Source organism: Salmo trutta, chromosome 21 (genome assembly GCF_901001165.1).
Source record: "Salmo trutta chromosome 21, fSalTru1.1, whole genome shotgun sequence".
Lineage (NCBI taxonomy): Eukaryota > Metazoa > Chordata > Actinopteri > Salmoniformes > Salmonidae > Salmo > Salmo trutta.
In genome coordinates this window covers 43,458,177-43,483,899 of record NC_042977.1, presented here as the reverse complement: position 1 = coordinate 43,483,899, position 25,723 = coordinate 43,458,177, and the positions used below count along the sequence as shown (strand labels likewise).

Here is a 25,723-nt window from a genome sequence, read left to right as displayed (position 1 = left end):
TTTGTTGTTTGTTTGTTTGGTGGGAAAAGGGGGTACCAAGACAAGTCGCCCATGGGCATACATTACCCGTAGGAATACTTTGTCTAAGTACCCTAGTTAGAACTGGGCAGACCACCCACTGTATTTTTGGTTAGTTAGCTAGCTGTTATTGAGGTAGGCTAGTCTAGTTTAGGGGTGTTTTTGGATTATTGTTTCTTTGCTTGGGTCCAGCTCAGCCCCTTTTCTCACACCCCATTACCGTGTGTTTATAAATAAACCATTAGAGTTTGACGGTAGATTGTAGTTGTCTGTGGTTATTGGTTCTCACTGTTTCTTATCACTATTATAATTTGCATGATTTATGTTACGGTCTCGTATCCATCTCCCCCCCCCCCCCTAGACCACTGGGCCAAAGGGCCAAAGGGATTCGTAACACTTGCAAAAGCACTGGTCTTTGGCTGGAAATGAAGACAGGAGAAGATGCTAATTTACGTTGCTGTATATAGGTGTCAGTCTGCACAGATGTATCTGTTATTGTTGATACAGAGGACCGCAGTTTGCACTTTAGTAAGTAGCTTGGCACCTTAGGAACTTTTGTAGCACTCATTACTGGATTGTATATAGAGTTGGGATTTTAAACTTACTAAAAGCACTTTAACAATGAAGGAAAGGTTTTAATGATGCTTTCTATTCACATATGTGATTGTGTATGATTGTGATATAACAACGACGATTTTGAATGATTTTCTTCGTCTCTTTTTTTGGATGATTTTCTCCGTCTCTTTAGTCGGTTTGTTTTTGTGGCTTTAAGCACATTCTGTATTGGTCACATACACGTTTAGCAGATGTTATTGCGGGTGTAGCGAAATGCTTGCTTTTAAAGGAAATAATATTTTTCTAGGTAATCAAGAAGAGCTATTTGGAGGAATCAACGGTAGCAGAAGGATGCGTTCTAGGTCTATTCTATGTTGTAGGTCACAACTCTGTCTTAAACCAGAGAGCCTTTAGACTCAAATAGCACCCTATTCCCTATGTAGTGCCCTACTTTTGAACAGGATCCTTTGGGTTGTGGTTAAAGGTAGTGCACTACATAGGGAATAGGGAGCCATTTGGGACACACACCCAGTGACTCTTACAAGTACACACTTCTATTTCTGCCTCTGGTGGTAACCATGGTTTTCAAGTGTCAAGTTAGTTTTGGGGAACTTCCTGTTGGGTAAACTGAGTTGAAAGAGATGTGTCAGGACTGGATGAGTGTCAGCACTTGAGAGAGATGTGAAGATATGTGTGAAAAGAGATGTGGCTTTGGATATTAACCTATTATTGGTAACACACTATGCATGAAGCCTTTTAGTCATAAGAGTCACACGTAGTCGACAGAAAAACTCAGCAAAAAAAGAAACGTCCTCTCACTGTCAACTGCGTTTATTTTCAGCAAACTTAACATGTGTAAATATTTGTATGAACATAACATTCAACAGCTGATACATAAACTGAACAAGTTCCACAGACATGTGACTAACAGAAATAGAATAATGTGTCCTGAAGAAGGGGGGGGGGTCAAAATCAAAAGTAACAGTCAGTATCTGGTGTGGCCACCAACAGAATTAAGTACTGCAGTGCATCTCCTCATGGACTGCACCAGATTTGCCAGTTCTTGCTGTGAGATGTTACCCCACTCTTCCACCAAGGCACCTTCAAGTTCCCGGACATTTCTGGGGGGAATGGCCCTAGCCCTCCGATCCAACAGATCCCAGACGTGCTCAATGGGATTGAGGTCCGGGCTCTTCGCTGGCCATGACAGAACACTGACATTTCTGTCTTGCAGGAAATCACGGATAGAACGAGCAGTATGGCTGGTGGCATTGTCATGCTGGAGGGTCATGTCAGGATGAGCCTACAAGAAGGGTACCACATGAGGGAGGATGTCTTCCCTGTATCGCACAGCGTTGAGATTGCCTGCAATGATAACAAGCTCAGTCCGATGATGCTGTGACACATGGCCCAAGACCATGACGGACCCTCCACCTCCAAATCGATCCCACTCCAGAGTACAGGCCTTGGTGTAACGCTCATTCCTTCGACGATAAACACAAATCCGACCATCACCCCTGGTGAGACAAAACCGCGACTTGTCAATGAAGAGCACTTTTTGCCAGTCCTGTCTGGTCCAGCAATGGTGGGTTTGTGCCCATAGGCGACGTTGGTGCCGGAGATGTCTGGTGAGGACCTGGCTTACAACAGGCCTACAAGCCCTCAGTCCAGCCTCTCTCAGCCTATTGCGGACAATGTGAGCACTGATGGAGGGATTGTGCGTTCCTGGTGTAACTCGGGGAGTTGTTGTTGCCATCCTGTATCTGTCCCGCAGGTGTGATGTTCGGATGTACCGATCCTGTGCAGGTGTTGTTACACGTGGTCTGCCACTGCGAGGACGATCAGCTGTCCGTCCTGTCTCCCTGTAGTGCTGTCTTAGGCGTCTCACAGTACGGACATTGCAATTAATTGCCCTGGCCACATCTGCAGTCCTCATGCCTCCTTGCAGCATGCCTAAGGCACGTTCACACAGATGAGCAAGGACCCTGGGCATCTTTCTTTTGGTGTTTTTCAGAGTCAGTAGAAAGGCCTCTTTAGTGTCCTAAGTTTTCATAACTCTGACCTTAATTGCAAACCATCTGTAAGCTGTTACTGTCTTAACGACCGTTCCACTGGTGCATGTTCATTAATTGTTTATTGAACAAGCATAGGAAACAGTGTTTAAACCCTTTGCAATTAAGATCTGTGAAGTTATTTGGATTTTTACGAATTATCTTTGAAAGACAGGGTCCTGAAAGAGGGATGTTTCTTTTTTTGCTGAGTTTATAGCTAGTAGCTAGTTAGTTATTGCTATTGCTAGCTAGTTATGCATGTCGGTCTTTACTAAAGGTGTTTGATGCCGCTACTGCCGTTAGCACAAGATGAATTGTTGCAGAAGTGAACATTTCATCTATTGATCGACAAAGCTTGCTTAGGGCCCCCAGTTAGCTTCCTAAAGAGAGGAAGATGTTAAAATTCCTGATTATTGTCTGTTAGTCGTTTTCCCCACGGTAGCATATACACTCTCTGGCATGGGGTTCATGGGGGTCATGGGGAGGTATTATAGCCACACTCCATCACTTTGAAAATGGTGGAGATGGTAGAGTGTGGCTAGCACTGACCAATTGTATTATAAAAGGGAGAAGTAGGATGATGGAAAATTATGAATTCTTATTCTTATGGATGCTGTTAGACTATTTTACTTACAAGCTGGGAAGCTAGTTATGCATGTCGGTCTTTCCTAAAAGGTGTTTGATATTGCTACTGTCTTGGCGCAATTTTTGCAGTAGAAGTGAAAATTGTATCTATTGATTGAGAAAGCTCGATTGACAAAGCTCGCAAATTCTGCTTCCTAAAGAGAGTAAGATGATGTAAAATGTTCTGATTATTGTCTGTTAGTCGTTTTCCCCACCATAGCATATCCTATAAATCAACCACATAACAATCCAAAAAATATGTAAAAATTTGATCTTCAGAGTCGCTATGTAAATACTGTGAAATCATCACATCCTGAAATCAACAGTTTTCACATAGTTTACTTAATATTAATATTACTGTAAGTTACTGTAATAAGGGTAATCCTGCAGTAGGAGCAGTAAGAGTATGTTTATTTAGCTTTCCCCAAATCAGGATAATTATGATGGCAAAGCCACAGACTGTGACAATGACTTTACATACCCCAACCAGAAGCCATGGATTACAGGCAACATCCGCACTGAGCTAAAGTGTAGAGCTGCCGCTTTCAAGGTGCGGGATTCTAACCCTTGAAGCTTATAAGAAATCCTGCTATGCCCTCCGATGAACCATCAAACAGGCAAAGCGCCAATACAGGACTACGATTGAATAGTACTACACCGGCTCTGACTCTCTTCGGATGTGGCAGGGCCTGCAAACTATTAAAGACTACAAAGGGAAGCACAGCCGTGAGCTGCCTAGTGACACGAGCCTACCAGACGAGCTAAATCACTTCTATGCTCGCTTCTAGGCATGCATGAGAGCATCAGCTGTTCCGTACAACTGTGTGATCCCGCTCTCCATAGCCGACGTGAGTAAGACCTTTAAACAGGTCAACATACACAAGGCTGCGGGGCCAGATGGATTACCAGGACGTGTGCTCCCGGCATGTGCTGACCAACTGGCAGGTGTCTTCACTGACATTTTCAACATGTCCCTGATTGAGTCCTGTATACCAACATGTTTCAAGCAGACCACCATAGTCCCTGTGCCCAAGAACACAAAGGCAACCTGCCTAAATGACTACAGACCTGTAGCACTCACGTCTGTAGCCATGAAGTGCTTTGAAAGGCTGGTAATGGCTCACATTAACACCATTATCCCAGAAACCCTAGACCCACTTCAATTTGCATACCGCTCAAACAGATCCACAGATGATGCAATCTCTATTGCACTCCACACTGCCCTTTCCAACCTGGACAAAAGGAACACCTATGTGAGAATGCTATTAATTTACTACAGCTCAGTGTTCAACACCATAGTGCCCTCAAAGCTCATCACTAAGCTAAGGATCCTGGGACTAAGCATCTCCCTCTGCAACTGGATCCTGGACCTCCTGACGGGCACTGGAGCCCCTCAGGGGTGCGTGCTCAGTCCCCTCCTGTACTCCCTGTTCACTCACAACTGCATGGCCAGGCATGACTCCAACACCATCATTAAGTTTGCAGAAGACGCAACAGTGGTGGGCCTGATCACTGACAATGACGAGACCTCCTATAGGGAGGAGGTCAGAGACCTGGCCGGGTGGTGCCAGAACAACAACCTATCCCTCAACGTAATCAAGACAAAGGAGATGATCGTGGACTACAGGAAAAGGAGGACCAAGAATGCCCCCATTCTCATTGACGGGGCTGTAGTGGAGCAGGTTGAGAGCTTCAAGTTCCTTGGTGTCCACCTCACCAACAAACTAGAATGGTCCAAACACACCAAGACAGTCATGAAGATGGCACGACAAAGCCTATTCCCCCTCAGGAAATGAAAAAGATTTGGCATGGGTCCTCAGATCCTCAAAAGGTTCTACAGCTGCAACATTGAGAGCATCCTGACTGGTTGCATCACTGCCTGGTACGGCAACTGCTAGGCCTCCGACGGCAAGGCACTACAGAGGGTAGTGCGTACGGCCTAGTACATCACTGGGGCCAAGCTGCCTACCATCCAGGACCTCTATACCAGGCGCTGTCAGAGGAAGGCCCTAAAAATTGTCAAAGACCCCAGCCACCCCAGTCATAGACTGTTCTCTCTGCTACCGCATGGCAAGCGGTACCGGAGCGACAAGTCTAGGACCAAAAGGCTTCTCAACAGCTTTTACCCCCAAGCCATAAGACTCCTGAACATCTAATCAAATGGTTACCCGGACAACTTGCATTGTGTCCAAGCCTCCCTCTTTTTCCTCCAAACATAATGATGGTCATTATGGCCAAACTGTTCTATTTATGTTTCATCAGACCAGAGGACATTTCTCCAAAAAGCACAATCTTTGTCCCCATGTGCAGTTGCAAACCGTAGTCTGGCTTTTTTATGGCGGTTTTGGAGCAGTAGCTTCTTCCTTGCTAAGCGGCCTTTCAGGTTATGTCCATATAGGACTCGTTTTACTGTGGATAAAGATGCTTTTGTACCTGTTTCTTCCAGTATCTTCACAAGGTCCTTTGCAGTTGTTCTGGGATTGATTTGCACTTTTCGCACCAAAGTACGTTCATCGCTAGGAGACAGAACGCGTCTACTTCCTGAGCGGTATGACGGCTGCGTGGTCCCATGGTGTTTATACTTGTTTACTATTGTTTGTACAGATGAACGTGGTACCGTCAGGTGTTTGGAAATTGCTCCCAAGGATGAACCAGACTTGTGGAGGTCTACAATTTTTATTCTGAGGTCTTGGCTGATTTTCTTTTGATTTTCCCATGATGTCAAGCAAAGAGGCACTGAGTTTGAAGGTAGGCCTTAAAATACATTCACAGGTACACCTCCAATTGACTCAAATTATGTCAATGAGCCTATCAGAAGCTTCTAAAGCATGTTCTAGCATTTTCCAAGCTGTTTAAAGGCACTGTCAACTTAGTGTATGTAAACTTCTGACCCACTGGAAATGTGATACAGTGAATTAATCTGTCTGTAAACAATTGTTGGAAAAAGTACTTGTGTCATGCGCAAAATAGATGTCCTATGCGACTTGCCAAAACTAGTTTGTTAACAAGAAATTTGTGGAGTGGTTGAAAAACGTTTTAATGACTCCAACCTAAGTGTATGTGTAAAGGTCTGGGTGTAGCTGGTGCAGAGGAGTCAGGCGCAGGACCGCAGAGATGAGTAATAAAAGTAACTTTACTCAAAATGACCAAATACATGTAGTAATACCAAGCCCACACAAAAGGACCGAAATACATAAAACAAACACGCACAAAAACCATAGGGAAAACAGAGGGTTAAATAATGAACATGTAATTGGGGAATTGAAACCAGGTGTGTAAAACAAAGACAAAACAAATGGAAAATGAAAAGTTGATCGGCGATGGCTAGAAGGCCGGTGACGTCGACCGCCAAACTCCGCCCGAACAAGGAGATGGACCGACTTCGGCGGAAGTCGTGACAGTATGTAAACTTCCGACTTCAACTGTATACTGTAGCTAAGAAAGTAATACTAAGTGTATGTTGTGTAGTAAGATGTTAGTAGGCCATGTGCCTCACCCTATTTACCCCTTTTAATTTCGCCTACTGTTCTAACTTGGTGGTGCACATGTAGACTATAACCTGTTTTAGAGAAATGTAATAATCGAATATTGTAAGAGCTTTCATTGTCTGCTTGCATGCCCACTTTATTTATCCTATGGTTCTGAGTTGGTGTACAGGGAGAACACTGTTAGAATGTATTCTGAATTCTGTCGCTGTACATTTCAAAACAAATAGTCATATTGACTACGTCCGTCCTAGCTCGGTCATTAATATCTTCATCGAAATTACGGATTACCTCATCCGCTTGTCGTCCCCTTATGCCATAGTTTGTACATCTCAATTGTCATTTGAAACCACATTTGTTTAAGCAAGTCAGCCAAATCAGGTTATGTTTTTTTTAAGGCAGTAAATGAGGATGATTGAACGGTTTCGCTGCTAGACAAGGCTCCGCTGATAGCCAGGTGTAGCAGTGGTAAGATGTTGGGACTGCTGTTGGGACAGCTTTATGTAGGCACTAACAGTTTGTGGGTACTATTTCTCACCGTTATAGTGCAATTCATGTGTTGCCCCACCAAGATTTACATGCTAAAATCGCCACTGGCAGGGTGGGATGTCCTTCAACTTGGAACAGGCAGAGACAAGGGGGGAGAAATTAACCTCAGTACTCAAATTTTATTGCTGGTTCAAGTTGATGAAGCCACAACTACCTTTATTAATGTGCAATTATTTGGTTAACAGTTTCACATATATTTTTAAGCTTGGTCAAGTTGTTTACAGTAAGAGAAGAATAACAGCCTCTAATTTTAACTAGTAACACCAACCCTAATGTTGGTGCAACACAATAGGGAAGGGGAAGTGGCAAGAGAAAGTTAGCTAACATTAGCAAGGTAAACAGACACTGCTTGCAGCTAGCTAGCAAAACAGACTCAACAGAATGCACAAATAACTTGGCTGGCTAGCAAGCCTAGATTGGAAGGAACAGAGCCGGCTCCATTTCCGTTTTTTCATCAGACGTTAAAATGTCTTGCTCCCTTTTCATCATCCTCCCTCTCTGGGGTGTACTCTACCATCCGTAGGACCCTTTTCATCATCCTCCCCCTCTAGGGTGTACTCTACAACCTGTAGGACCCTTTTCATCATCCTCCCTCTCTGGGGTGTACTCTACCATCTGTAGGACCCTTTTCATCATCCTCCCTCTCTGGGGTGTACTCTACCATCTGTAGGACCCTTTTCATCATCCTCCCTCTCTGGGGTGTACTCTACCATCCGTAGGACCCTTTTCATCATCCTCCCTCTCTGGGGTGTACTCTACCATCCGTAGGACCCTTTCATCATCCTCCCTCTCTGGGGTGTACTCTACCATCCGTAGGACCCTTTCATCATCCTCCCTCTCTGGGGTGTACTCTACCATCCGTAGGACCCTTTTCATCATCCTCCCTCTCTGGGGTGTACTCTACCATCCGTAGGACCCTTTCATCATCCTCCCTCTCTGGGGTGTACTCTACCACCTGTAGGACCCTTTTCCTCATCCTCCCTCTCCAGAAGGATTTCCTCCTCTACCAAAGCAGTAATGATCAACTCTTTAACTACTGCTTTTGGATCACCAGAAGCCACCTTGATGTCATAATGCTTTGAGATGATGAGCAGATTGACCTCTGTACATTTATCTAGTATCTCCCAAGTAAGAATTTGTATTATTTTAATTTTATTAGCCTGTGTGTTTATGCAACTTCTATAATGATTCCACCAATCTTATAAACCCCCAGGGTGGATGTCAGTGACAGACACCCTACCACAAAAGTGTATTTTGAACGCTGAAATATCTGGGCACAGCAGAGCTTTAGAGTAGGTGACTAGAGCAACTACCATACTCAGGGGAAACAAAATCCCAGACAAGCCCCCAATTTGTTACGTTCCCCAGCAAGAAAACCAAAAATGGCGCTCAAACAGAAGGGGGAACTAACAGAGTCCCTGACCAACAACCAAGGAGGGGGTTCTAAAAGACACTCATGGGGGTTTCCACGGAAAGTTGCATAGCGACAACAACTGGGACCTAAAAGGCACCCACCATGAGCACCCACTAAATTTGCCCACTAAAAGGCTAACAAAATATAAACCCACACCAAACTTAAAGCCAGGAAGCAAACCAAAAAGGGGAAGCAAAACAAAATCAGGTAAAATATTGTTTATCTAGAAATCAAAACAGGGCGCGTCAACTAAAGATGTTAACCCTCCACATCTATCAAGACAAATGGAGCACTGGGCCAGTCACTCTTAAATAGTACATGGGCCAGCATCGGTGAAACACCTTCCCACTAACGAGATGGCAACCAGCACAGGTGTTACACAGAATTACTAACGAGGTGGCACCAATCGGTGCGTCCTACGTACTAAACTCCAACCTCAGTGTATACTTCCATTCATTTGTTTTAAATGGTACCGGGCAACCTTCAGACGAGTCTTGTGAGGCTTCTGGGCATCCTAGAGCAACACAACCAACATGTAAATGTTTGTAAGAGACTCGCCTTAGAGGGGTCATATTATAGTAGTATGTAGCCCAAACTGATTGGATGCTACAGATAGAAGTTGGCAGATCAACAGTACCGACTTCAGACGAGTCCCGTGATGCTTGTGGGGTCGGACACTACAGACGTTTTTGTGAGAAGACCGATTTTCGGGATGTCTCATGGTCTGACAAACACTGCTGTTGCTCTGCCACCTTTCACCCCAGATGTGGTAGGACAATAATCGACGGTGGATTGAGACAAATCCCCAAAAAGTTTTTGTATTATGTTAATCCATTTCTGCGGGGAGCGGACATCAACTATAAAAGTTGCATAGCCGACAAAGTGTGATTGAATAGAATCCCAGGCCTAAAATTCCTGATTATTGTTTGCTAGTCGTTTTCCCCACCATAGCATATAAACTCTCAGGCATGGAGGTCATGGGGAGGTCCTCAGGCAAAGGCTGGTGGTTCACAGGCTGGGGTTGGGGTAGTCCCACCATACTGTAGATGGTGGGTGTTGTTCGACCTGGAGACGTCTGCTCTTCACCACCTGCTTGAATCTGGAGAATAACAATGTATTAACAACTCCAGGATGAATTTATGACCCAGGTACAATAGAAGGGATCAGATCAGTCGATGTGGCTGGTCAATGCTCTACAATATAAGCATGAAATTAATATTATTTAACCAAAATTCCACATTAATGGTCTTCCACTAACAACATTGGTAAATGTTTTTATCAACAGTGACACAGTATCAGTGATGTTAAATATCTTACCCCAACTGTAGCATAATCTGTGTTTATAATATCCTCTTTGCCTCCTATAAATCAACCACATAAACATATAAGTTAGATCTTCAGAGTTGCTACGAGTGTATATATAATGTGAAATCATTACAGCCTGTTATCAACAGTATTCACAATAGTTTATTTAATATAATGAAGTGGCTGTACTAAGAGTGATCCTGCAGCAGAAACAGTGAGCTTACTTTTACTTCGCTTTAGCCAACAAATCAGGGCAGCGGCCCCTAATCCAACTAAGATGGTGATGATGATGACAAGTATCATGACAATGACAGTGTAGTGGTCCTCCCACTCTGGTCCTGGTAATACAACAAAATCAAAATCGAAGTCAACATAGCATGTAAAACTAAATCTAGTCTAGTGTGTGTGTGTGCGCACATGCCTGTTTTACCAGATTTAGATAGACAAATAGTTTCGATCTCCTTGGTGTCACTGGCCCAGCTGACTTGGTTGCTGTGGTTACAGATGATGGAACCCCCTGCCACATAGACAGAGAGCAGGGGGACAGGGGAGGTCTCAGCCCCTCTACTCTCTCCTCCCACATGAGAACAGGTGCTGTTGTTACAGCTGGAGGTGACGACAGAGGTTTTCTGACCTCTGCAGGTCACAGTCATGTTACAGGTGGCATTGATGTAGGAGACAGAGTCCACTGTCAGGACTGGTGGCTCAACTCTCTCTAAAAACAAGTAGACCGACATGGTTAACTTCACAGACTGAATTAAACGGATTATCCTAATAACTGTCACTGTACAGAAAAACAGAGAGAAGAAGAAACCTACCTTGAACTGATATCTGGTACTTTGCAACATCTTTGTTTGTGTCCGCACTTACTGCTGCAGTATAACATCCACTGTCTCCTTCCTTTAGGTTCTTCAGCAGAAGAGAGAAGTTTCCCTCAAAAAACTCAGCCCTGCCTTGGTATTTAGGGGTGACTTGTGTCTCAATTTCATGGGTGTATGTTACTACATTGTCTGATGTGTTAAACCTCCACTGAAAACGATTCAACCTTTTCAGGTTCTCTTTAACTGTCATATATCCCTGCACATCCAGACGAACATCCTGTCCCTTCGCCACAAACACAGGTGTCCCAGAGCTGGACACTGAAATAAACAGACAAAAGACTTCATGTAAAAATAGATGAAGAATAACTTTACCAAGCAATGCAAAAAATAGATCTATGATATGAAATAAGCAAAGTAACCTCCAAAAGAAATAGGTGCAAATTTATATTTTTTGCAAATAGCAACACACATCGTAATGTTCAGATTTGATAAATTCCGACAGATCAATTGTTCGTTCCATTTTGTGTCTGTAAAATGTATTATTCTGGGAATGGCGGTGGAAGCGCCTTCATGCAAAAATATAAAAAAACATTATCAAATAAAATTGTATTTGTCACATGCGCCGAATACAACAGGTACAACCTTACAGTGAAATGCTTACTTACAAGCCCTTAACCAACAATGCAGTTAAGAAAAAAAGTGTTTAGTAAAAAATAGATTAAAAAAATGAGAGATATATATATATATATAAAAGTAACATAATTAAAGAGCAGCAGTAAAATACCAATAGCGAGGCTATGTACAGGGGGACCGGTGCAGAGTCAACGTGCGGGGCCACCGGTTAGTCAAGGTAATTTATGTAATATGTACATGTAGGTAGAGTTAAAGTGACTATGCATAGATAATAAACAGGGAGGCAATGCAAATAGTCTGGGTAGCCATTTGATTAGCTGTTCGGGAGTCTTATGGCTTGGGGGTAGAAGCTGTTAAAAAGTATTTTGGACCTAGACTTGGCGCTCCGGTACCGCTTGCCATGCGGTAGCAGAGAGAACAGTCTATGACTGGGGTGACTGGAGTCTTAAATAGAAAAATAATCACCCAATCAACATGGAAAGCTCCTTGAACGTGGGAATATTCTAGGCCTATTGGACCAAAATCAATTATGGTATATTGTATAGATAAAAGAACAGAAAAAAAAAAAAAAGTTTAAGAGATCTGATTTTTAGTTTATAAATACTTTGCTACAATGACACACTTAGTTGTCTACCCACCTCATTCCTCTCTTTTAGCATGTGCACATAGTAAGTACACAATCATGCTCTCAGATTCCACAATGATTCTTTAGTTGTGGACTCTCCATCACCACACTCCCTCTCTTGTTTTTCATCCTCATCTTTGTAAGTCACCTTGATTTAGCACCTGTGTGTTTTTATTAGTTTCTTTATGAAAATATTAACTCCATAACCAGATCTAAAGCAAGGGGCTATAGAGAGCGGCACACAAGTAGACTACAAATGCATGCTGGGCCAGGCATGCCCTGAGCTCCTGAAGTATTTGTATTTATTATGGATCCCCATTAGCTGCTGTCAAGGCAGCAGCTACTCTTCCTGGGATCCAGCAAAATTAAGGCAGTTTATACAATTATAAAAACATTACAATACATTCACAGATTTCACAACACACTGTGTGCCCTCTGGACCCTACCACATACAGTTAAAGTCAGAAGTTCACATACACCTTAGCCAAATACATTTAAACTCAGTTTTTCACCATTCATGCCTTTTAATCCTAGTAAAAATTCCCTGTCTTAGGTCAGTTAGGATCACCATTTTATTTTAAGAATGTGAAATGTCAGAACAATAGTAGAGAGAATGATTTATTTCAGCTTTTATTTCTTTCATCACATTCCCAGTGGGTCAGAAGTTTACATACACTCAATTAGTATTTGGCAGCATTGCCTTTAAATTGTTTAACTTGGGTCATAACGTTTCGTGTAGCCTTCCACAAGCTTCACACAATAAGTTGGGGGAATTTTGGCACATTCCTCCTGACAGAACTGGTGTAACTGAGTCAGGTTTGTAGGCCTCCTTGCTCGCACACGCTTTTTCAGTTCTGCCCACAAATGTTCTATAGGATTGAGGTCAGGGCTTTGTACCTTGACCTCCAATACCTTGACTTTGTTGTCCTTAAGCCATTTTGCCACAACTTTGGAAGTATGCTTGGGGTCATTGTCCATTTGGAAGACCCATTTGCGACCAAGCTTTAACTTCCTGACTGATGTCTTGAGATTTTGCTTCAATATATCCACATAATTCCCCTCTTCATGATGCCATCTATATTGTGAAGTGCACCAGTCCCTCCAGCAGCAAAGCACCCCACAACATGGTGCTGCCACCCCCGTGCTTCACGGTTGGGATGGTGTTCTTTGGCTTGCAAGCTTCCCCCCTTTTCCTACAAACATAACAATGGTCATTATGAACAAACAGTTCTATTTTTGTTTCATCAGACCAGAGGACATTTCTCCAAAAAGTACGATCTTTATCCCCATGTGCAGTTGCAAACCGTAGTCTGGCTTTTGTAAGGCGGTATTGGAGCAGTGGCTTCCTCCTTGCTGAGCGGCCTTTCAGGCTATGTCGACATAGGACTCGTTTTACTGTGGATATAGATACGTTTGTACCCGTTTCCTCCAGCATCTTCACAAGGTCCTTTGCTGTTGTTCTGGGATTGATTTACACTTTTCGCGACAAAGTACATTCGTCTCTAGGAGACAGAACGCGTCTCCTTCCTAAGCGGTATGACTGCTGCGTTGTCCCATGATGTTTATACTTGCGTACTATTGTTTGTACAGATGAACGTGGTACCTTCAGGCGTTTGGAAATTGCTCCCAAGGATGAACCAGACTTGTGGAGGCATACCATTTTTTTCTGAGGTCTTGGCTGATTTCTTTTGATTTTCCCATGATGTCAAGCAAAGAGGCACTGAGTTTGAAGGTAGGCCTTGAAATACATCCAAAAGGCACACCTCCAATTGACTTAAATGGTGTCAATTAGCCAGAAGCTTCTTTATTATGGACATACTTTTCCCCATCCTACCTACTGTTGTATCAATATATTTTGACCATGACAGTTTACAATCCAGGGTTACTCCAAGCAGTTTAGTCACCTCAACTTTCTCAATTTCCACATTATTTATTACAAGATTTAGTTGAGGTTTAGGGTTTAGTGAATGATTTGTCCGAAATACAATGTTTTTAGTTTTAGAAATATTTAGGGCTAATTTATTCCTTGCCACCCACTCTGAAACTATCTGCAACTCTGTTAAGTGTTGCAGTCATTTCAATCTCTGTAGTAGCTGACATGTAAAGTGTTGAGTCATCCGCATACATAGACACTCTGACTTTACTCAAAGCCAGTGGCAATTCATTAGTTAAAGATTGAAAAAAGTAGAGAGCTGCATTGGGGAATTCATGATTCTACCTAGATTATGTTTGAGAGGCTTCCATTAAAGAACACCTTCTGTGTCCTGTTAGACAGGTAACTCTTTATCCACATTATAGCAGAGGGTGTAAAGCCATAACACATACATTTTTCCAGCAGCAGACTATGATCAAAATGTCAAAAGTTGCACTCTAGTCTAACAAAACAGCACCCACAATCTTTTTATCATCAATTTCTCTCAGCCAATCAGCAGTAATTTGTGTAAGTGCTGTGCTTGTTGAATGTTCTTCTCTATAAGCATGCTGAAAGTTTGTTGTAAATTTGTTTACTATAAAATAGTATTGTATCTGGTCAAACACAGTTTTTTACAGAAGTTTACAAAGGGTTGGTAACAGGCTGATTGTTCGGCTATTTGAGCCAGTAAAGGGAGCTTTACAATTCTTAGGTAGCGGAATTACTTTTGCTTCCCTCCAAGCCTGGGGGCACACTTTCTAGTATGCTTAAATTGAACATTTGGCAAATAGGAGTGGCAATATCGTCCGCTATTATCCTCAGTAATTTTCCATCCAAGTAGTCAGACCCCGGTGGCTTTTAATTGTTGATAGACAACAATCATTTTTTTCTGAACTTTAACTTTACGGAATTCTAAACTACAAGTCTTTAATAATTTGGTCAGATATACTTGGATGTGTAGTGTCAGCATTTGTTGCTGGCATGTCATGCCTAAGTTTGCTAATGTTGCCAATGAAAAAAGAAAGTAGTTGGCAATATCAGTTGGTTTTGTGACGAATGAGCCATCTGATTCAATGAATGATAGAGCCGAGTTTGCCTTTTTTCCCCAAAATGTCATTGAAGGTGCTCCAAAGCTTTTTACTGTCATTCTTTATTTCATTTATCTTTGTTTCATAGTGTAGTTTCTTCTTCTTTTTATTCAGTTTAGTCACATGATTTCTCAATTTGCAATACGTTTGCCAATCGGTTGTGCAGCCAGACTTATTTGCCATTCCTTTTGCCTCATCCCTCTCAAACATACAATTTTTCAATTCCTCATCAATCCACAGGGATTTAACAGTTTTTACAGTCATTTTCTTAATGGGTGCATGATTATTAGTAACTAGAATAAGCAATTTCATAAATGTGTCAAGTGCAACGTGTTTGCTCCTCATTACACACCACGGACCAACAGATATTCTTTACATCATCAACATATGAATCACTACAAAACTTCTTGTATAACCTCTTATACACTATATTAGGTCCAGCCTTAGGAACTTTGGTTTTCCTAGATATGGCTATTATATTGTGATCACTACATCTGATGGATCTGGATACTGCTTTCAAGCTAATTTCTGCAGCATTAGTAAAGATGTGATCAATACATGTTGATGATTTCATTCATTTAGATCCCTTGATTTTTCTCACATTTTGTTAAGTTACAGCCGTATTCTAAACTGAATTAAATTGTTTTCCCCCCTCATCAGTCTAAACAAAATACCATGTAAAGAAAAAGCAAAAACAGGTTTTTAGAAATGTTTGCAGACAGATGTGTCTATCCATTTTTTGAGCATATTGGCTTGTGGTCTGACTTTATGGTAGTGAGAAGTTTCCATCATTCAAATTACATTGTGCACTCTAAAAACTAGGGGTTCAACAAGGGTTCTTTTTAGATCCTTAAAGTTCTTTGAAGAACCTTAGGGTTCTTGGCACTGAAAATGGCCCCCAAAAGGTTCTTCCAAGAACCCCATAGGAGGTGGGGTTCACAGAGGAACCTCCTTAGTTAGTGGGGGTTCTTGCTGGAACCTAACTGCCCAACTGAAACATTTGGATTTGAAAGGACAGCAAGTTAAAAGAAAAATGTAAAGATCTCCTCAATTTAAGGTAAGGTTTGTCCCTTGTATGATCTAAATTGACATTGTTTTATTATCTTTTCATATTTGTGCAAATCTTTCTAAAACACAATTCAATGGATATCAATCAACAAAGAGGTAAGAATATGTATAAGGTGCACATGACTGAACTGATCACTTTGTGTCTGTCTGTGTCTGCAGGTATACAAAAGGTATGTCAATTGGTATGTTATGCAGATCACATTTACCATCCTCCTCTCTTACCTCTTCAATTAATATCCCATAGGCCTCTACATTATGGACAAGGTATGTGTAAGAAAACTATTGATATCCATTGAATTGTGTCCATTTTCTGTTTCAGAAAGATTTGCACAAATATGAAAAGATAGATGTTCTCATCATAAAACAATATACATTTAGCTCATACAAGGGACAAACCTTACCTTAAATTGAGGAGAACTTTACATTTTTCAGTTAAGTGCCTGCACCAGCTGTCCTTTCAAATTCAAATACAAATATTTCAGTTGGGCAGTTAGGTTCCAGCAAGAACCCCCACCAACTAAAGAGGTTCCTTAATGTTTGAAAGAACCTTTGGTTCTTGGAAGAACCTTTTTGGGGCCATTTTCAGTGCCAAGAACCCGAAGGTTCCTCGAAGAACTTTGAGGATCTTAGAAGAACCCTTGTTGAACCCCTAGTTTTTAGAGTGTGCATGTTTTGTTAATCATCTGTATAATTACTATTTTTGTTTTATTCACAGACTTCACCCTCCCTACACCTTTGATGAATATAACAGGAAACCTGTTGATCACCATACACTGCAAAGTCATTCTGGCTATGGATACGGAGAACAACACATTAACATCAACACGCCAGAGAATATACCCATTGGACTTGGGTCTCTGCTGGGAGTTTATTGCTCGATTTTTTAAAATTCTGCTTTCCATATGAAATCATAATATACACTGAGAACTAAAATAATGTGTTATTGTTAAGCATATTATTAGTAATAATAATAATAATAACAACAACGGGGGGGGGGGGAGTAGTTAAAAATGTATCCCAAAAGGTTATTCGAGGATCCATTAAAAAGGGGTTCTTCAAAGAACGTATAGGGGTTCCCCCACAGATTCAATTTGAAGAACCCCTAAAGTATACTCCAGGAACATTTTATTTTTAGAGTGTACGGAGGACACCAACACATTAACATCAACATGACAGAGAATATACCCATTGGACTTGAGGCTCTGCTGGGAGTTTACCTCATATTTCGATTTTTTTATTCTGTTTTAACACTAAATATCGATAACCGTTGTTTAAAATTTTAGCGGCCTTTTAAGCATTCTAGTACCGTTAAATAGTTGAAACACACACACACACACACCAAAAAGTTATTTTGTTGGCATTTGCGTATGTCCCCATAACCAGTAATCAAAACCTATTTCTTTAACTTACTTGCAGTGCTGTTTCGTTGTTCAGTCATTTCATTCTCAACCAGGATTTCATCATACATGTCAAGCAGTGAAGTTTCAGCTCTGTCTGTCCGTGGCCTCTTCTGTCGTGGGTCCTCTTCCTCGGTGCACACTGTCACTGTGTCCGTTTCCATCTTGTCCAGCTGTGTCCGTAACATTTCACGTAAACCCTGTTTCTTGTCTTCATCAAAGTAGTGGTCCTTGTTCCTAGCATCGAGCATGGTGGCGACACAGTAAAGAAACTCAGAGAGAATGCCACCGAATCGCTTGTTCACAGCCTCTAGTAGAGTACATTTGTAAGTTAACACCACGGTGTGTGTGGGCAGTTTTGTTGAGCAGGCGTTTCAGTGCCATGACAGAGGGTATCACGTCTGCTGCAGACGCAGTTGATGAACTTATTTCTCCAGCCAGTTGTTCGAATGGCACTAAGAGTGTGTTCATATTTCCAAGTTTCAAACATATCCTCAAATGCCATTGAAATGGCAGCAGCGGTATGAGAACGAGCACATTATTGAGAATAAAATAGGCTTTCCTCAGTACGAAATCCTTGTCGACCCACTGTGCTGTCAAACTCAGCATGCTCATGGGGCTGACATCGCTGGTCCAAATGTCAGTCGTAATAGCAGTGACGCCCATAGCAAGTAGCCCATGGATGTGCATTTCAACAATATTGTGTAACTCCGGTAGGGCAACATCTGAAAAACAGCGCCTACTTGGTAGTGTGTACCAGGGCTCGAGGTGCTCGACCAGTCGGCAAAAGTCAACATCATCCACGACAGAGAACGGTTGATTGTCAAGGGCAATGAATACCATTACCTTGACGTTAATGGATTTCGCCTTTGAGTTCTCTCGCTGAAATGTTCTTACTCTTTCAAATGACTGCTCCACTTGAACTTGTTTTAGTTGTTGGAAGTGTGTGGTTATTTTTTTTTCTGCTTTTGTTCTAAGTAGTTGCTGAACATCTGGGGGTGATGCATTTTCAAATGAGTAATTAGGTTTCTGGTATTGAAAGATTTCACTTTCTCCCCTCCTCGAGAAATAATAGCAGCACAAACGTTGCATATGGCCTTTTTGTTATCTTCCTTTGAAACTTTAAAATAGATCCACACAGCAGACATTGTGGGCTAGGTTAGGAATGCTGTGTTGCACGTCAGCTTTGACATCGGTCTTGTACATCGGCGTTAAACTAGACATTGGGCCGTTACCGATGTTGTCATTTATAGCTAATATCGTCCGATTCCGATATGCTTACCGATTATATCGTGCATCCCTACTGAGAACTAAAATATTGTGTTATTGTTGTTATTATTAATAATAACAACAACAGGGGAGGTAGTTCAATGTATCCCAAAAGGTTATTTGAGGATCCATTAAAAGGGATTCTTTGAAGAATGTATAGCGGTTCTCCCACAGTTTCAACTTGAAGAACCCCTAAAGGATACTCCAGGAACATTTTCTTTTTAGAGTGTGGCGCAGTTTTCTGCCACTGACTTTCCTGTAGCCAACCTGCCTTTGGTATAATGCAAGTCTTGCTTGTTCATCTTCCTGAATTACAATGTGATATTCTAAAAGATCAATCTTGCTGGCAAAACGTCATGAAATATTGCTAGGTTATTTAAGTATAGTGTGTTTCTCTCTACTACCGCATGGCAAGCGGTACCGGAGTGCCAAGTCTAGGACAAAAAGGATTCTCAACAGTTTTTACCCCCAAGCCATAAGACTCCTGAACAGGTAATGAAATGGCTACCCGGACTATTTACATTGTGTGCCCCCCCCCCCAAACCCTGTTTTTACGCTGTGGCTAATCTCTGCTTATCATATATGCATAGTCACTTTAACTATACATTCATGTACATAATACCTCAATTGGGCCGACCAACCAGTGCTCCCGCACATTGGCTAACCGGGCTATCTGCATTGTGTCCCGCCACCCCCTCTTTTACGCTACGGCTACTCTCTGTTTATCATATATGCATAGTCACTTTAACCATATCTACATTTACATACTACCTCAATCAGCCTGACTAACCGGTGTCTATACGTAGCCTCGCTACTGTATATAGCCTGTCTTTTTACTGCAATTTTTCTCTCTTTACTTAACTATTGTTCACCTAACACATTTTTTTGCACTATTGGTTAGAGCCTGTAAGTAAACATTTCACTGTAATACACCTGTTGTATTCAGCATTTCACTGTAAGGTCTACACCTGTTGTATTCAGCGCACGATTTGATATGATGTATGTCATGATGCAACACAATAATTATCATACAGAGGCAAGCTGGTCCATGGAACAAAATGTACAGGCCGCCTCTGTTGACTACTATGTTGCAATATAAATATTCTCAGAGCCACCTTGTTGATGCAATGCTTCAATTGTTGCAGAATGTTTCCCTTCCCTGGCGAATAATGCAGAGTCAAATACAAAAAATTAGCTGGGTGCACACATTATAAAGAACATCTCTGAATGCAGAGCAAACAATTTTGGTGGGAAGCGCACGAGACAATGACACAGTCATAATGTATGGGCCGTTCCACAAGGGTGGCTTCATATAGTCTACAGCAGCGGGTCGGCAACCTTTTTCATACGAGTGCCAACTTACAATTCATCCTACCATTTTTAAAGATCTATGTGACAGTTATGACTTGCATAGAAGAATTGTAGGCTAATCAACTGTGCCCAAAACATTTCTAACTGCCCACAAACAAAATAATTCTAGCTGGCTACTAGACAGAGGCTCTGTCCATTCAGCCACACCCCACAGACCTCCCCTATGCCTACCTGTACTGAGGAACTGTCCATTCAGCCACACCCCACAGACCTCCCCTATGCCTACCTGTACTGAGGAACTGTCCATTCAGCCACCCCCCACAGACCTCCCCTATGCCTACCTGTACTGATGCTCTGTCCATTCAGCCACACCCCACAGACCTCCCCTATGCCTACCTGTACTGATGCTCTGTCCATTCAGCCACACCCCACAGACCTCCCCTATGCCTACCTGTACTGATGCTCTGTCCATTCAGCCACCCCCCACAGACCTCCCCTATGCCTACCTGTACTGATGCTCTGTCCATTCAGCCACACCCCACGGACCTCCCCTATGCCTACCTGTACTGAGGCTCTGTCCATTCAGCCACACCCCACGGACCTCCCCTATGCCTACCTGTACTGAGGCTCTGTCCATTCAGCCACCCCCCACAGACCTCCCCTATGCCTACCTGTACTGATGCTCTGTCCATTCAGCCACCCCCCACAGACCTCCCCTATGCCTACCTGTACTGATGCTCTGTCCATTCAGCCACACCCCACGGACCTCCCCTATGCCTACCTGTACTGAGGCTCTGTCCATTCAGCCACACCCCACGGACCTCCCCTATGCCTACCTGTACTGATGCTCTGTCCATTCAGCCACACCCCACAGACCTCCCCTATGCCTACCTGTACTGAGGCTCTGTCCATTCAGCGGTGCTAAATCATGGGTGCGGCCTTAATGTGTAGATTTTCCTTTTGTATTTCATGATTTTCTTCATTCCTTGGTCGAGTTTGTTTGTATTTATTGTTTGTCTTTGTCGATTATAGGCCTAAGTAAGTCCTTTTGATGTATGCCTTTTATTTCAATGCATGTGTAGGATTTATCTGGCATAGTTTACATTCCCAGTCAGCTGTTTTGTGTCCTGGTTACATTCACAATGATGTCGGTATTTGAAGTGGGCCTTGATAGTGTTCATTATCCATCTATTTCATGTTGCACTGTATGCACCGTTCCACAAGTTGGCCAAATTAGTCAATGTATGATGAGGTTGATTAGTATATTGTGTACTCCATTCCACAGACCTTTAAACTCAATATAAACCTAATATTGCAGTGATAATTCATGTCTGGGGGCATTTGTTTGTTTTTGCTGTTCTCCAAATAGTATTTTAGAGTTTTTAAATTGTGTAGAAGAACAGTAAATGAGCTTCAACTTGTGGACGTATTTCCACACACCCCACTTTGCCATACCCTAAGTTTAGCTGAACTGACGCCCCCCCACTCACACCACTTCCTGCAGCTATAGGCTACAATATTCTACACACAACAGACCGAAGACTGAACACACACTTGCATTATTACATTAGCAAAAAGAAAGAGCAGGCAGGCCAGCGCCAGGGTGAAAGAGAAGGGGCAGAAGCTATGTTTTGGTAATCTGCATCCCCCTCCACCACCTTGCAAACCTTGAAGAGTTTAAAGTTAATTTCCTGTAATTCTGCACATTTTGCCATGGGGCGCAGAGAAAATGTGGCCATTTTAAAGCAAGTTTGCTGCAATTCTACACATTTTGCCATGGGGTGGAGACAAGATTTAGCAATTTTATTACTCATTTCATGCAATTCTACTCATTTTGCTATAGGTCGGAGAGAAAAATGTGCAGTTTTACAGCTGATTTCCTGCAATTCTACACATTTTGCCATAGAATGGAGGCAAATGTTTGCAGTTCTTAATATGATAACTGATGATCAATGGGCCCCACCCTGTCGGTAAATTGACAATGCTTACTACAAGTTTAGATAGCTGGCCCCTAGACTAATTTACCAATCTAAAAATGTTTTTTAATGCTGACATGGGCTAATTGAGTGACTGCTGATGCACAACCAAATTTAGAAATTGCACCTTGTGTATTCTATTATTCTAACTCTTAACACTAAGTTGAGACCCCGGCTAAGTTCCAGTTGCCAATGCCTGGTCTAGTTAGTCTATAACATGGAAAATACCGTAAAACTTAAATTAAACTCCGTCTCAAATAGCCGCCTGTCCCTTTTAATAGCTGGGCAACAGCACACATTTCAGCAAATAAACACCTGTTACAAATAAACACCTGGTCTAAATAAATTGTTTACGAGGTTACCATGAATTACTTACATGGTTTAATGTTTAATTCAGTAATGACCAAAAAATGATTGCCAGTAGTAAGAATTAACTAGTCATTGGCTGCTAACAGCTGACAACTACTAACTGGCAAGCACAAAAACAGTAAACAACTTCGGGAGGACAGATCCCAAGAAATCGTCTGATCGCCCTCTAGTGGTGAAAGTAAGAACTGACAAATGCACAGTGAAAGAGAAGAATAATTATTCTGTCAAGAAAGTTTTTTTTCGAAACAGAACATACTAAAACAAAAGAAACGTGACAGTGTGTAAATGATAACACGGTGTAGGAAATGAAGAAATGTATTAAAATGCTGTAATTAAACAATTAACTATGCAAATTAGCAAAAGCTGTGTGCATTAAGGAAATAGACGCCTGGCTCAAATAGAAGCTTATCTCCAAAAAGCTCCTGTTGTGTCCAGTGATTTAAGCAAATAAAAGCCTGGGCTATTAATTTCAGTTTTACCGTAATATGTTTTGTGAGAACTGCACTGTGATTTTAATTAACGTTAAGGATCCCAAGTGGAAAACACACCACTGTTAAACACACCACTCAGAGGAAGGCCCAAACAATTGTCAAAGACTCCAGTCACCCAAGTCATAGACTGTTCTCTCTGCTACCGCACGGCAAGCGGTACCGGAGCGCCAAGTCTAGGACCAAAAGGCTCCTTAATAACAGCTTCTACCCTCAAGCCATAAATGCTTTAACAACTAATCAAATAGCTACCCGGACTATTTAAATGGACCCCCCCCTCCCCTTTACAAATTACTTTGACTAACCTGTACCACTGCACATTGACCCGGTACCGGTTCCCCCTGTATATAGCCTCGTTATTGTTATGTACATTTCTTGTGTTAGCTCTTTGATTGATTAGATTTGTAAAAATTCTGTTTATTTAGTAACTGCATTGTTGATTAAGGGCTTGTAAGTAAGCATTTCACTGTAAGGTGAACAACACCTGTTGTATTCGGTGCATGTGACAAATACAATTTGATTTGAAAATGCACATATTTTCTTTATGCAGATTTTAGAATATTCTAATATAACTCTGTATTGGATGGAAACCTAGTTTGTGTGGACCTTTTTCAGCACACTTATGTCTATAAATTATTTGAGCATATTGGCTTGTGGTGTGACTTTCTGGTAGTGAGAAGTTTCCATCATTCAAATGACATTGTGGCGCAGTTTTCTGCCACTGACTTTCCTGTAGCCTAACTAACACTTGGATAACTTTTTTGTCACAGTAGTGTACAGTATAATATTAAAATGCAAAATTTTTGCATTACTCAAATCTTTATATTTGTGTTATCGTTTGAGTCTTTGTGAACAAACACGTATAGCTTCAAAATATGTTTACAATTACAGTATCATCAAAAACGGTTGCCCTAAAGTTAATTAAAGGCTTTCAATTATAAATGAAAGTCTTTATAAATTACTTGAATGGTTTAAAATTCAATACATCACAACAGTGACATAAACATCCAGTACTTCATCATATGGCTTCTTCACATTGTCTAATCAGTATAATCAATATCACTATAAAGATGTCTTGAAAGAAGGCTTTTACCAGCTTGATGGAGAAGAGTTAGTAGAATAGCGATGGTGAACGGCAAAAGGGTCTCCATTTTCTGACAGATTACTAAAACTAAGAGAGGAAGTTCTGTTAGAGCGAGGAAGTCCCGCAAAATGACCCACCATACTAGTCAGCGACAATGTGATAGGCTATTAGCTGCTCACTGCACCTTCGGTCGGCAGGCCACCCCATACAATTGCAATCAGTCGATATTATCGATAACTATCATCAGAAATCACGCGATATGAATCAGACAGTTGGGCGGCACCTGACCCACTGGTTGATCAAAATGTTCAAAATCAACATTTCATATCGTGGTGTAGATGTACTGTATTGACAATCACACAATAACGCGAGATCACATTTCCAGCATAGCCGACAACCAGACCTCCCTTGTCCGCCATAGGAAGCAAGCTCCGACAACTCCTGGCCCAGCTGGCTAGCTTGACTAACATTGCTAGCTCGTGGTAGCGTTGCTAGACTGCGGGCGCGTTCCAGGTTGCAGGTTGAGACGGGAGCGTTCATTGCTAGGCTGCGGTTGCGTTGCTAACCCGCGGGCGCGTTCCAGGTGGACTTCATTGCTTCTTAATTTATGGGTTTATTGCAACGCTCGCATAGTTAACATAACAGATTAGCATAAATGGTTCAAATTATTTTATGATTTATTGGCCTCTACTTTTATAAATGTTTAACAAATCCCAGATCACTATTGCAGGGCTGACCAACTCTGTTCATGGAGAGCAACCATCCTGTAGGTTTTTGCTCCAAACCCAGTAGTTACTAACGGGGTGGGTATAATTTGTGGAACGTTCCAACAGGAATATGTTCCAAAAACTTCATAAAGTACAAGGTTGCCAACAAACAATGCATAAGTAGCATGATCAATTCACATAGCTAACTAGCTGCCGAATATGCATCAACTCACCACGTAGCTTATTCTTAATGTTTGTCCATAGGCTACCAGAGTGAGGACAGACATTTTTCTGAATAAACATGGTGAGTGAGAAACTTAAAACAAAGTTTTTGGAACAGATTCCTTTTGGAATTCCACAAATTATACCCACCCTAACTAACGTGATTCAGCTTATCAACCAGTTAGTTAGGTGCGTTTGATAAAGGTTTGAACAAAAACCTACACTCCCATTCAAACCCAGAATTCTGTACTGGATTTCTCCAGACTTCCAACACGATAAGATTTGGAAGGATGGCCACGCAAGGCTAGTGTTGAACATATCAGCTAACCATCAGCAACACAATAATTATAAGACAGAGACAAGCTGGCCCGTGGGAATAAAATTGCGGGCCGTCTCTGTGTTGACTACTATGTTGCAATATCAGTATTGTGTTGACTACTATGTTGCAATATCAGTATTCTCAGAGACACCTCGTTGATACAATGCTTCAATTGTTGCAGAATGTTTCCCTTCCCTGGCGAATAATGCAGACAGTCAAATACAAAAAATAGCTGGGCACACACATAAGGAACATCTCTGAATGCAGAGCAATAATTTTGGTGGGAAGCGCACGAGACAATGACACAGTCATAATGTATGGGCCGTTCCACAAGGGTGGCTTCATATAGCCTATGGCAGCGGGTCGGCAACCTTTTTCATATGAGTGCCAACTTACAATCAACTGTGCCCAAAACATTTCTAACTGCCCACAA

At 41.9% G+C, this 25,723-nt stretch overlaps 1 protein-coding gene across 5 annotated transcripts in view; it reads right to left on the bottom strand.

The window, feature by feature from the left end:
• Positions 1-7,399: 7,399 nt before the first annotated feature.
• LOC115157505 (SLAM family member 9-like) overlaps positions 7,400-25,723 on the bottom strand; it is a 62,209-nt gene continuing 43,885 nt past the window's right edge. The window contains exons 1-7 of one of the 5 annotated variants that reach the window (XR_003868466.1): positions 24,052-24,200; positions 10,820-11,140; positions 10,432-10,716; positions 10,226-10,339; positions 10,014-10,057; positions 8,238-9,795; positions 7,400-7,946 (exon numbers count right to left, since the gene is read on the bottom strand). Coding sequence is in view for 4 of the 5 variants with exons in the window: in XM_029705814.1 (XP_029561674.1) it covers positions 9,616-9,795; positions 10,014-10,057; positions 10,226-10,339; positions 10,432-10,716; positions 10,820-11,140; positions 24,052-24,109 (1,002 nt within the window). In the remaining variant the exon portion in view is untranslated. Of the gene's footprint in view, positions 9,796-10,013; positions 10,058-10,225; positions 10,340-10,431; positions 10,717-10,819; positions 11,141-24,051; positions 24,542-25,723 lie in introns of those variants that run through there. The other 4 variants (XM_029705814.1, XM_029705816.1, XM_029705813.1 and 1 more) reach the window with 4 other exon arrangements.